The 14218-nt window shown below is 46.1% G+C and overlaps 1 protein-coding gene across 1 annotated transcript in view; it reads right to left on the bottom strand.

The window, feature by feature from the left end:
* Positions 1 to 14218, bottom strand: part of LOC124556491 (thioredoxin reductase 1, cytoplasmic-like) — a 99201-nt gene that overhangs the window by 65914 nt on the left and 19069 nt on the right. The window contains exon 3 of the mRNA XM_047130448.1: positions 1508 to 1722. Coding sequence (XP_046986404.1) covers positions 1508 to 1722 — 215 coding nt within the window. The remainder of the gene's footprint in view (positions 1 to 1507; positions 1723 to 14218) is intronic.

Here is a 14218-nt window from a genome sequence, read left to right as displayed (position 1 = left end):
GGGTAAAAAGATTCTTCTACCTTGCCCGATTTAGGTTTTCTTGTGGATGTGATAATCACTCCCAAAAAAGTGATGAAAACATAAGAGTTTGTCACATAAACTGAAAATAAAAAACTTTTCACTCGATAGAAGATTTGAACCTAGGACCTTTCGTTCCGCAGTTGCTCACGTTACCACGAGACCACGGCGCTCCTGCGTTCCTATCGTCCTTAATGTTGCCTATCTTCCCTTGAACTACTCAGTTTGTACATTTTGCTTATTTTTTCACAGTTCCACACAACTTCTTCCTGTTTTCTCAACTGATCTGTGTTCAGTTTTTCAAGGCCTATCCACTGTGCCAACTTATAACTAAATCTGAGGGGGGTGCGATGGGGAGGTTCCCTTGTTAGTACTTATAGGCTGCTCTAACTTTCGTATGAGATCGAAGTCATTGATCAAAAGGTTAGACTAGTATGGCTGGTGCTCCAATTCTTCTCATCCCCAGCAGCGCAGTTGCCACCATACACACTCTGCCTTATGTGGTTTTTTGTTGTCGTGCAACAGGAGTGCACTGCCCACTATCCGGATGTTCCTCCTGAATGCCAAGTCATACTGTCACATCAGATAGTCCCTGAAGCAGTCTGCACTTACTGTTCTGCCATATAGAATGAATTGGCATACAATAACACCCCTGACATCAGACACAATAATCACCATCAATTTCACAGGGTAGTATTATGACAGAATTTCTGCCGCCTTAGTCATCCAGCATCTGGCCTTTCCACGGAATGGCATTTGAGTCCTGGTTCGTACACCTTGATCCAAAATTTACACATGGAAACTTTTTATGACAGGAAGTGGCTGCTATCCTATTACCGGCATACTAGATGGTCAGAGCATATTACATCCACCACTGAATGTCCATCAGTTCACGCAGTGCCCACCGAGATGCGATTTTGTGCAGTTGCAGCTTTGCCTGCAATACCCTGTGGATGATTTGTTTCTCAATGCATCTTGCCCCTCTAACTCCAGTAGCATTCGTCATATGCCTTTTTCCAGGAGCTGTTCAATGACTGCACATGCCATGTCAGTCCGCACCCTCACAGGTCAAGCCGAGCACTGCTGATCACCATTGCCACATATACTTGCTGAAACATTCCTACCCACGATGCTACTGTACAGCATTGGAGGGCATTATTCCCCAAGGGCTTCTACCAATTCACTGTGAAAAATCCTCTCATATTTCCCCCTTGGAGAATGGCTATTTTGATGTATGCATGTTGTTCAGCAATGACTTTTACCCCAACCCTTGAGGACGCGTGGTGCGTGCGCATGCACACGCACACTGACACCGAGAGTGTGCAAGGTATTAGAGCTGGCGAAAAAAATTTATTACACATTCATAAGATTTTCTTGCTATAACACAAAGATCTCAACACAAAAACTTTTTCAATTGTTTAATGTTGTATAAAAAGTCTGAAATAAATGTACTGATAAAATGCATTAAGATAAATGAGTTTTGACAAACCTTGGCTGCAGCGATGCCACCTGATCCACCTCCAATTACCACCAAGTCATATTCGCACTTTTCATAGGTGCCATCAAGCATCTCTCTCAAAGCCCCAGTTCTGTATGCAGTTAGAACATCGCTGCACCCTCCAACATGCATTCCTCTTATAAATACATTTGGGACTGTTCTCTGCTGCGTTTTCTCAGCCAAAATATTCTGAAGGGCTGGTCCATCTGCAGAAAAATACATGTAGATAAAGTGAGACTTTCTTTGTGAAAAATGTGTTCAATGATTTTAAGATTTCTAACTTAAGAACACATACAAGAAATTCACAGCCATTTGTTGTTGATCAAACACTGTCAGCTACCTACTAGGAATATGAGGTCACCAGATGTAGCAACTTAAAATTATGCCTCTACAAGAGGTATCTCTGTCTTTTGGAAGCAATAAGAGGTAAGACAGAGCCAAATGTGAGAGATAAAAAAAAAAATCAGCAGAATTGTTTTCTTAAATTCCACATGTAGTATTTATGTTTCAGTATGTTGCCAGTAGGAAAATTGTTATTGTGGAACGAAGTTTCATACTGGCTCACTTTTCTAGTGGATTCATTTATGCTGCTGCCCTTCTTTTAAGTGACTGGTTCACTTACTGCAAAGAAATTTCATACCGTTTGTGCCCACAATCCTTGCTCTCATACATAATTAAATGTTCAAACTATGTTTCAGCAGAGAAGTCACTTAATCCACATCCAATTACTACCAGTCATTCTCGCAATTTTCACATGTGCTGCTAGAACATCACTGCACACTCCAAAACCTCTGGCAACCTAATTTGGAACCGTTCTCTGTTGTGTTTTCTCAGCCAAAATATTCTGGACGGATGCCTCTACAGATGAGTAAGCGAAGTCAAAAATTAAAAGTAACTGAGGCATCACAACTGGTGATTTTCAACATCAGAAGCCATTTTCAAGTGAAATACACACACTTGAAAACACATACCTCAAAGCTTTTCTGTACACAAACAGCCTTTAAATCCGCCAAATGTATAAATCGACAAATAAGTTTATAAACCAAGAAGCTGTCAAATGAATCAGCTACAATTAACCATATTAAACAGAACAAAGCATGAATCAAAACATACTGATGTACAGAAAGAAATGACTTCGTGTGCTTCAATACAAGTTAAAGTTACATTCTTTGTTCTATTTAGTGTAAGTACGGTAGCTGATGTATTTGGTACCTTCTTGGCATATCAAGTTGTTCATCAGTGTACATGTATGGCAATTTTAAAAACTCTGTGTGCAGAATGGGTTTTGATGTATATGTATCACTTAAAAATGGTCTCAAGGTCAAAACTACATTAAGAGACGAAAAAATTTAATTTTTTTGACATAATGTTCTCAGTCCTGTCGAAACCATAATTATCTTAACCAGTTCATAACAGCTGTGGAATCTATCTTAAGGAAATTGGTTCTTGACTTACTTCTGGCAAAAACCAAGTGAAGTGGTTTAGCAGTTGACACTGCACTAGTACTTGAGGAGCAAAGTTCTAAGCTCTGACCAATAATCAAGACTGAGCTTTCCCATTGTTTCCCTAAATCCCTTTAGGCGCATGTTTATGTGATTTTTCCAATAGGAAACATTTGTGCACAGAAAAAACTATCTCCATGAAAATGCCATTGACGGGATTTTTTTACTTTGAGTCATCTTTTCCTTTTGTTGTTGTTGTTGTTAAAAATGTCATCATTGTCAGGCAAAATAAATTGCAAGACTGCTACCTTGTACCTAGATTAAAGTGTTATCACTAAATTTCATTAGTAGTTACGTTTAATAACTATTCTGGCCTGTCAGGTTCAAAATTAAGAACCACGTAAGAGTTTCAATGATTTTTGATACTATTCCTAAATATGCTACAGCTCTCTTCAATTATTCTCTCAACATGAAATGCATTTTATTCATTAATGATCACTGCTAGAGATGATTAATTTTCATCCTCAAGAGAATTTATTGCGTTTCTGAATCTGTTTATCAAATACTGCAGATAAATAAGAATCTGCAAATCCAAAACAGTTGTTCGAGGTACTAATTTTCTCTTATGTACATATGAAAAATAAATCCTGAAGCTTGATCCTTTTTTTGGTATGTATTACTTCTGACGATACATCAATTACTGTGATTACGATCCAAAACAAATAATGATACTGCTTGCTAGTGGGCACTGAAATACATCAATGAGGAAAGTTGAAACTTGTGTTGGACTGGGACTCAAACCTGGATTTTTCAGTTTCTCCCAAATAGTCGCTTCGACCGCATCAGCCATTCGGACATGGCTCCTGACTCGCTCAAATTTCAAGCTTATCCACACATTAAGCACATAGTGCCCATGACCATTATCCTCAGACACCACATATATATAGTTAGTGTGAAACAGCCCAACAACCCCTTCAGTGCAGATGCACAAGCAAGCTCTAACTCTTACAGGAATCAGCGCATCGCTGCCAATAATGAGAATAATGGACAGGGGCACCGTGTCAGTTGTGTGCGGATAAGTCGGAAATTTGATTTGGTCAGAGACAATGTCTGAATGACCGAGGCAATCAAGGGCAACCATTTGCAAGAAACAGAAAAATGCGGATTCGAGTCCCAGTCCGGCACAAGTTTTCAACTTTCCTCATTGATGTATTTCAATGCACACTAACACCTAATGTCTCTATTTCCTTTGGATCATAATCATATAAGGCTGCAGGATCAAAGATGCTGTCTGTTCTTCCGGACATGAACGAAAGAACACACACCACATACTCATGGAATTGATACATCTTCAAGAGTAACACATGCTAAAAAAAGGAGCATGCTTCACAATTTATTTTTCATATTTACTTTAGTTCTTCGACAGATTACAGATTTTAAAATAATGATGAGGGGAAGTACAATATTCCTCCCAAGAAAAAAGTCTGAGGCGAGTTATTTAGCAATTTCTCTCTCTTGAGCTTACAAAATGTCTTGTTCACACAGCAAAAACATGATGTATTTGTAGCAGAGTTACAGCAAACTGTGAAATATAATGAAAACACACACAAAATTACTTCAATGTGATCATATTGGCTTAGTCATTTGTGACAGTAGCTGTTAAGAGATGCTTATGTTTCTTTTGAAATAATTCTACAAATTAATAATCGAAGAACCAGTCAAGGGACAGCTAGCAAGATGTCCATACATTGTTCTCATATGAAACTAGTCCTGTTTTCGAGTGATAGGTGGCTTGTGTGTCAAGAAAATTGTGGCCCTACTTATACTTTGACAGATTTTTTACCACAAAGTTGTGGCCCGAGCTATGCTCGGGCTTGGTCTCTGAAGTGTTAAAATGCAAGTTTTTACTATAAGCAGTAAAAACATGAAACTGATGAACAAGTATTCAAATAGAGCTATATTTATAAAAAAGATGGAATTTAATTAATAAACCCATCTTTAAGTGAGAACAATGCCATCATAGTTTTGAAACCAATTCTGACATTCAGGGTGGACTTGCAATTAAGCAATGGGAAATGGGCATAGCAGCCCAAGAACCCCTCAGCAATACTGAAGGTGCCTAAGGTCAGCAAGGGGACATTACCAGCTGCAAATGATCAACAGATTATACAACACAACACACTACTTTACCTTCCCTTGTGTAGCAAATTAAAAACTTATCATTTGAAGCAGAATCTCATCAAATCTCTGAGAATTCCATGTAGTTTTCCTGACTTTTGCTTGGAAAATCAATATCTGTGAGATTAACCCTGAACTTTTACAAAAGGGAAAGTTGTGACGGAGCACTCAATGTGAGACAGACAAGTGCTTCACAGCCTACAATTCATCACATATTACAACAAAGCTCTGGGACAACTTGCTTTTTGCCTGTGTCATTGTATACCCAAGAGCATCGATCATTTCAGTGTCAGATAGTGACTAATCCTAACGGAGGGATCAGAAGCAGATTCAGAATTGTCAATGCATATAAAAATCGACACAAAGTTAATGTAACGAAAGCCACACAACTTTAATATACAAAATAGCAAAAAATTCACATATCCATGTCCACAAAGCCACCGGTTCTTCCTCAGTTCTTTCTGCTCTGAAACATTCTAAGAACCTTCTGACATTATACACACAATTTTTAAATATAACAGAGGATAAAATATATTAGTAACTCTGAGAAAAATAAAAATCATGAAAGAAATGTAAACTATTCACATAACATTTACTTCTGTACCACAGCTTACTCACTCCAAATCTGAAGCACAACTGATGTGCCACAGTGGCTTGCTACTACCGCTCCAGTTGAGCTCAGCACATGCGACTGCAACTTCATATGCTGCTGTATACTACAAACCTTATTATGTAAAGCTCCAAAGTTTGCACCCACTACATGTACTGTAGATTTCTCACCTCCAGAAAAGCATCATCAATAACCTTCTCTACAATACAGATTGTCTCCCCTTGTCCTCACAACAGGTGGTTCCATTTCCACCTAGGGTCTGAGTGGCCTGCCCCTGTGGCCTCCCATCCCTAAACAGTCCTCTTTTCCTCACTGAACAAGTAACATACACATTCCAAAACCTAGGATTAGTACTTTCTAATCAAGTATGTCTATTGGTAGTATTAAATCAAACACTAGAAACTAAGTAGGAATATCAACAATGGAGGAAAAGACATATTGCTACATACCATAAAGAAGACACGTCAAGTTGCAGAGAGGCACAACTAAAAGACACTTCCCTAAAGCTTTCAACCACAGCCGTCATCAGTAAAAAAGAGAGACTCACACACACTAGGAAGTACACATGACTGACAGCTCCAGCAACTCTGGCTGGAATGCAACTATCCATGGTATTCAAGCAGAAATCTGGACGGAGTGGTGAAGGGTTGGTTGGTTGATTGATTGGGGTTGAAGGGACCAAACGGGTGGGGAAGGGGAAGGGAAAGGGGGTTGGGGATGCGGAGAGGATGAAACCCATCTGGTGGAGTGTGCAGGGACTAGACTGCCAACAGGTGCAGTGTCGGGAGGTTATGGGGCAGGGTGATGGGGAAAAAAAGGAGCAAAAACGGAGAGCAGCGGGGAGAAACAGGCAGATGCTCTTGCAGAGAGCTGCAACTAAACAGTGTGGAAGAGGAGAACGGGGAGGAGATGATAGGACAGGAAGTTGGAAACTTGGGTGGATGGTGCGTGTACAGTATGTTGCCATAGGTTGAGGCCGGGATAACTACGGGAGCGAAGAATATGTTGTAAGGATAACTCCCTTCTGCGCAGATCAAAAAAGCTGGTGGTGGAGGGAAGGATCCAGATGGCTCAGGTAGTGGAACAGCCATTGAAATCAAGTGTGTTACATTCAGCTGCATGTTGTGCCACAGGGTGGTTTACTTTGATCTTGGCCACAGTTTGGCGGTGGCCATCCCTCCTGATGGACAGTTAGTTGGTAGTCATACCAACATAAAAAGCTGTGCAATGATTGCAGCAGAGCTTGTAAATGACATGGCTGCTTTCACAAGTGCTCTGGCCCCTGATGGGGTAGGATAAACTTGCGACAGGACTGGAACAGGAAGTGCTGGGTGCATGGATTGGGCAGTTTTTGCACCTGGATCTTCCACAGGGATATGATCCTTGTGGCAAGGGGTTGGAATCTAGAGTGGCCTAGGATGTTGTGGAGGTTGGGTGGGCAATGGAACACCACTTTAGGAGGGGTGGGAGGTATCTCAGGTAGGATGCCCCTCATGAGGTGCGGATGGAGCCTTCAGAAAGGAGGTGGTCAACATCTAGAAGGGTGGCACACTGGGTTGAGGAGGACCACGTGATGCGGACGGAAGAGAGGGTGTTAAGATCGTGAAGAAACGATGACAGGGTTTGGTGTTTTGGGAGGCTAGGAAGGTCTTCTCTAGATGGCAGATAAAGGTTGGCATAGAAGGGTTGTTGGGTTGGGTTGTTTTGGGGAAGGAGACCAGACAGCGAGATTATCGGTCTCATCAGATTAGGGAAGGATGGGGAAGGGAGTCAGCCGTGCCCTTTCAAAGGAACCATCCTGGCATTTGCCTGAAGCGATTTAGGGAAATCACAGGAAACCTAAATCAGGATGGCCGGACACGGGATTGAACCATCGTCCTCCCGAATGCGAGTCCAGTGTCTAACCATGCACCACCTCGCTCGGTGGCATAGAAGGGTGTCATGTAGGTGCCGATGGCAGTACTGCAGATTTGTTTATATACCTTCCCTTCAAATGAGAAGTAGTTGTGAGTTAGGATAAAATTAGTAAGGTGTATGAGGAATGAAGCAGTGGGTGTGGTGTCTGAAGGACATTGGGAAAGGTAATGTTCAACAGCGGTAAGACCATGGGCATGAGGGACGTTTGTGTATAGGTAGGTGACGTCAACAGTGACAAGTAGGGATCCAGAAGGTAAAGGGCTGGAGATGGTGTAGAGTCTGAAGAAACTGGGTGGTGTCTTTGATGTGGGAGACTAGATTACAGGCAATTAGATGGATGGTTGGTTGGTTGTTTGAGGTTTAAGGGACCAAACAGCAAGGTCATCAGTCCCTTGTTTCAAATGTGGTCCATTCCGCTAATGTGACATCTCAGGAAAGTCAGAACAATAAAAAGGAAAAGGCTAAAAACGTAAAGGGGCAGTCATGTTGTCAATGGTAAAAACAAAATGAGGGAAGTCAGCAAGAGAACGAACCCAACGCTATGCTGAAGCAGCATAGGCAGGGCCACCTGTGACTTAAAAGGTACAACCGCTAGAATGTAGAAAGTACGTATGGGAATAGGAGACTAACCAAGCCTTAAAAAGAAAAAGGGTAAAAACAGAGTAAAAGGGGAAGAAAAGAGGATTTCGGTCAGGGAGGTGAATCGGGAATCTCCGAACACTGCTTACAGTGGGAGACACCTAAACACTCACCGCCCTGCCCCAATACCAGGGAGAGATTAAAAACCTTAAAACTGAGAATAAAAACCAATTTCCCGGAGGAAACCGAGACCCAGAGAGACCATCCGGGAATCGTCAGCCAACATCAAACGTAAAGTGTGGGGGAGTCTGTACTTAGCATGCAGAGCCAAAAGAAGGGGGCATTCAACCAAAATGTGGGCTAGCGACTGGAAGGCTCCACAACCACAAAGTGGGGGTGGCACATCACGCAAAAGAAAACCATGGGTCAGCCTGCTATGGCCAATGCGGAGACGACACAGTGTGGTCGAGTCCTTTCGGGAGAGGCGAAAGGAAGAATGCCACGGGCCTGGTGTCACCTTAATCGCACGAAGTTTATTAGACAGGGGAGTAGCCTCCCAAGAATTGGCCCATGACTGTGCGAAGTGGGATTTGATGTGAAGCCGTAAATCCGCTGCAGGAGGGGTTACAGAAAACGGGGGGGGGGGGGGGGGGGGGGGGGGGGGGGGGGGGGTAAGTGACTGCTCCCCCACACAAACAATCGGCGAGCTCATTACCCGGGATACCCACATGGCCAGGGACCCAAAGGAAGTCAATGGAACAAGCAGCACGGTGAATATCAGCGAGATGGTCATGGACGGCAGAGACCAAAGGATGGCGCCGAAAACACTGGTCAATAGCAAGAAGGCCACTCATTGAGTCCGTACATAACAAAACGCAGTTGTGTTGGGACTGTTTAATAAAGGTAAGGGCCTGGGAAATTGCCATCAATTCCGCAGTAAACACCCCACATGTAGGTGGCAGCAGACGATTTTCCGTTCCGACAGAGGATGTGAAGGCATACCCCACATGATCAGCAGATTTAGAGTCATCAGTGTAAAAAAACAACAGCATCCCGAAAGTCCCATAAAATTTGGCGGAAAAAGGAAGGGAACACCACCGGGGGGATGGAATCTTTTGGACCTCGGTGGAGATCCATCCGAATTCGAGGCCGACGAACTAACCAAGGGGGGATGGAAGGGAGGGAGCGAGGAAGGCAGGACAAAGAAGGAAGCTGAAAATCACGGCAAAGAGACGCAAGGCGGAGCCCAACCGGTAAACCCGCCCGAGAGCGGGAGTCGGGTGGGCGACGTCCATGGTCTGGGAACAGGATAGAATAGGAAGGATGAGTGGGAGAGGAACGGATAGTGAGCGCATAAGACACCAGAAGCTGGGACCGCCGAACAGAAAAGGGGGGATCCCAGCTTCAACCAGGAGACTATCAACAGGGCTAGTAGGGAAGGCACCGGTGGCCAAACGGATACCACGATGGTGGACTGGATCCAGCATGTGCAGTGTGGAAGGAGCAGCTGAACCATAAACTTGACAACCATAGTCCAAGCGAGACAGAACTAGAGCACGATAAAGACGGAGAAGGAGGGAACGGTCCGCACCCCAAGAGGAGAGGGCAAGGAAGCGAAGGACATTGAGTTTACGGAAACATCCTACCTTCAGATGTACGATATGGGGCAGCCAAGTGAGCTTGTTGTCAAAAAGAAGACCCAGGAAATGAAACTGTGGGACCACAGGCAATTGGTGGGCATCGAGATAGATCTCTGGATCAGGGTGGATTGTAGTACGGCGACAGAAGTGGACCACCCGCGATTTTAGAGGAGAAAAATTGGAACCCATGTGAGAGGTTCCATGCAGAGGCATGCCGTATAGCTCCCTGGAGCTGCCGCTCTGCAGATGCCATCGAAGAGGAACTAACCCAAATGCAGAAATCATCCACATACAGGGCAGGGGCAACCAAAGGACCGACAGAGGCGACAAGTCCATCGATAGCAATGAGGAAAAGGACACTAAAGACAGAACTCTGTGGGATGCCCGTGTCCTGGGCCTGTGGAGAACTAAAAACAGTACCAACTCGAACTCTGAATGACCGATGGAACAGGAACTGGCGGATAAAAAATCGGGAGTGGGCCCCGAATACCCCACTGATGAAGGTTAAGTGAGATGTGATGGCGCCAGGCCGCGTCATAGGCCTTGCGAAGGTCAAAAAACACTGCTACCAAATGGCGGCCCTGGGAAAAAGCCTGCCTAACTGCGGATTCCAAGCGAAGTAAATGATCGATTGGAGACCGTCCCTCTCGAAAGCCACACTGGTAAGGGGACAATAGATCCCAAGATTCGAGGACCCAATTGAGCCGACGGGCTACCATCCATTCAAGTAACTTACAAACAACATTGGTCAAACTAATTGGCCGATAGCTGTCAACAGATAGGGGGTTCTTACCAGGCTTAAGGACAGGAACCACGATGCTATCCCTCCACTGAGAAGGGAAGTCACCCTGGAGCCAGATACGGTTAAACACCTGAAGAAGATGTTGCTGTTGTGGAGCACTGAGATGGTGAAGCAGTTGGTTATGAATGGAATCTGGGCCGGGGGCTGTATCATGAGAAGAAGAAAGTGCAGAAAGAAATTCCCATTCATTAAAAGGTTCGTTGTAAGATTCTGACTCACAAGGGGTAAAACATAAGGTGGAAGCTTCAGCCCGCTGTTTCAGGTGAAGGAAAGCAGCTGGATAGGAGGCTGATGCTGAGGCCACTGCAAAATGGGTCACAAGATGTTCTGCAAGAACTAATGGGTCCGCACAAAGGCCATCTGGGAGGTGAAGGCCTGGGAGGGTGGACTGCCGATGGCAACCTTGGAGAGAGCGAAGTGTAGCCCATACCCGTGAAAGAGGGACAGTAGAACCAAGGGAAGAAACGAATCGTTCCCAACATATCCGCTTGCTCTGTTTGATTAAATAACGGGCTTTAGCAGGGAGGCGTTTAAAGGTAGTAAGGCTGGCTACGGATGGGTGCCTCTTAAAGTGTTGCAAAGCTCGACGGCAATCACGGATGGCAATGGCAATGGCCGTACTCCACCATGGGACTTGCCGGCGACAAAATGGTCCAGATGAGCGCGGGACAGCAAGGTTAGCAGCGCGAACAATCGCGTCAGACACGTCACATAGGACGTCATCAATACAACCCGACAAAGAGAGAGAAAACATGACCTGTGCAGTGTATAGAGGCCAATCGGCACGTTGGGAAGACCAACGAGGTAACCTGTCCATCGGGGAGCAGGAAGGGAGCGAGATAATCAACAGGAAATGATCACTATCACAAAGCTCGTCGTGTGGCAACCAGTGTAATGAAGGGAGGAGAGAGGGAGAAGAAAGAGAGAGGTCAATGGCAGAAAAGGTACCATGACCGGCACTGAAATGAGTAGGGGAGCCATCATTAAGACGGCACAAGTCGTGGTCTGCAATAAATTGGTCTATAAGAAGACCTCGTCTAGATGGAAAGGCACTGCCCCACAAGGGGTGACGAGCATTAAAATCCCCAAGGAGGAGGAAGGGAGGAGGAAGTTGCTGAAGAAGGGCAGTTAAGGCACCAGGTGTAAGAGTCCTGCCAGGAGGGAGATAAAGATTGAAAACTGTGACCGCAGAGTCTAGGTGGACCATAACAGCAACCGCTTCCAATGTAGTTTGAAGAGGAATCCACATGCTAGCAATGTCTGTACGGACCAACGTACAAACACCACCAGAAGCCCGCAGGGGTTCGACCTGATTTCGACAGAAAACACGGAACCCATGGAGGGCCGGTGAGTGAGAATCAGTAAAATGAGATTCCTGGAGAACCACACAAGCTGCAGAGTAAGACGAAAGAAGGGATTTCAATTTCGGAAGGTGACGATATATCCATTACAATTCCATTGCAGAACCACAGAACGATGATTTAAATGGGGGCTGAACACGCTAAAGCCAGTCATACCGCCGGGTCCCCACCCGTCACCGACAAGGAGGGGGCGACACCCATGAACGACAGGTCAGAATCCGGTTGTGAAGTCGGGGAAGGGACATCTGGTGACACCAGAGGCTCCTTGTCCCGGGACTTATGTTTCTTCTACTTTTCAGGCTGAGATCGAGGAGGGCTGTGTGGCATAAAGGAGCCAGCTGCAGCAAGATCAGGAACAGAAAGAAACCGGGCGACCTGGGGGCCGACAGACCGTGGCTCTCGCGGTCGTCGTGCGGCAGCAGACCTTTGGCCTGGAAGGTGCCGGAAAGGGGCATCCCAGGAGAGGCGCCCTTGACCGGCAGACACCGAAGGAGTGGGACACTTCTCCGGCTGGGGAGGGGGAGCAGTGCCCAGAGGAGAAGGTGTGGGAGCCGCAAGAAAGGGGGGGAGGAGAGGGATCTGGGATGGGGGTAAGGAAGGGGCAGGAAAGGGTGAAGATGTAACCAAGCCGTAACTAGATGTCATGGACACAGGGTGAAATTTTTTTTTTTTTTGGGGGGGGGGGGGGGGGGGTTTAAGGGCGCTCAACTGCTCAGGTCATTAGCGCCCAGTCACTGTTGTTAGAGCACATGGAATCTAGTAAAACTCAAGGGGAAGGGGGGGACACCAGAAGGACCTGACAAAGATGCAGATAAAATAAGTAAAAAGGTTAAATGTCTTTGGACAAGCCAGTTAAAGTTATAAAACGCAGAATACGAGCAGCTGCTCGAGCGTCATCAGCTAAAACATCTGGTAAAGTAGATGGCAGGGACAGGACAACACGAAATTGACTAAAACGGGGACACGACAATAAAACATGCCACACTGTTAATGCCTGACCACAAGGGCACTGCGGGGCTGGGTCACCGGAGAGCAGGTAGCGGTGGCTAAACCGGCAATGCCCAATCCGCAACCTGGTCAGAAGGACCTCCTCTCACCGGGATGGTCGGGAGGAGGTTGTCCAAGCAGTTGGGAGCGGTTTGACTGCCCGGAGCTTGTTTCCTTGGAGGGATGACCAAGCATCCCACCACAACGACACAAGCCTCTTACACACATCCCCACGAACGTCAGATGACGGGACACAATGGGAGGCTGGCCGAGGCAGGAGGACTGCAGCCTTGGCTGCAGCATCCGCAGCCTCATTCCCAGGCACTCCTACATGTCCGGGAACCCACAGAAAGCTGACAGGAGAACCATTAGCAGCGAAAGAATGGAGGGACTGCTGTATCCGTTGAATCAAGGGATGGACCGGATAGGGAGCTCCAAGGCTCTGAAGAGCACTGAGTGAGTCAGAGCAGAGTACGTACGATGAATGGCAGTGGCAGCGGGCATACTGAACGGCCTGATGGAGAGCAAAAAGCTCGGCCGTAAAGCTCGAACATTGGTCAAGGAGCCGGTATTTAAAGGTGGCGCCCCGACGACAAAGGCACAGCCGACACCATCGTCAGTTTTGGAGCCATCGGTGTAAATAAAGGTGTGACCGGCAAGTCGAGCACGAAGTTCGACAAACCGTGAGCAATACACTGCAGCCGGAGTTCCCTCCTTCGGGAGTGAGCTGAGGTCAAGATAAATATGAAGCGGAGCCTGGAGCCAAGGTGGTGTCGGGCTCTCACCCTCTCTGAAGGTGGTAGGGAGGGCAAAATCCAATTGTCGAAGCAGGCAGACTCCGGGGGCCAGCAGGGCAGAGACATACAACCCATACTGACGGTCGAGAGAATCGGCGAAGAAGGGCTGGTAAGCGGGGTGGTCGGGCATAGACAACAACCGGCAGGCATACTGACACAGCAGTACGTCGCGCCGGTAGGTCAGTGGTAACTCGGCAGCTTCAGCATAAAGACTCTCGACAGGACTAGTGTAGAAGGCTCCAGTCGCAAGACGTATCCCCCGATGGTGGATGGAGTTGAGCCGGCGTAAGAGGGATGGCCGACCGGACGAGTAGACGAAGCTCCCATAATCCAGCTTCGATCAGACAATGGACCGATACAAGCGAAGCAGGACAGTGCGATCCGCTCCC

Source organism: Schistocerca americana, chromosome X (assembly GCF_021461395.2).
Source record: "Schistocerca americana isolate TAMUIC-IGC-003095 chromosome X, iqSchAmer2.1, whole genome shotgun sequence".
Taxonomy (NCBI): Eukaryota; Metazoa; Arthropoda; class Insecta; order Orthoptera; family Acrididae; genus Schistocerca; species Schistocerca americana.
Note: the sequence above shows the minus strand (reverse complement) of the source record. Positions and strands in the feature narration are given on the sequence as shown.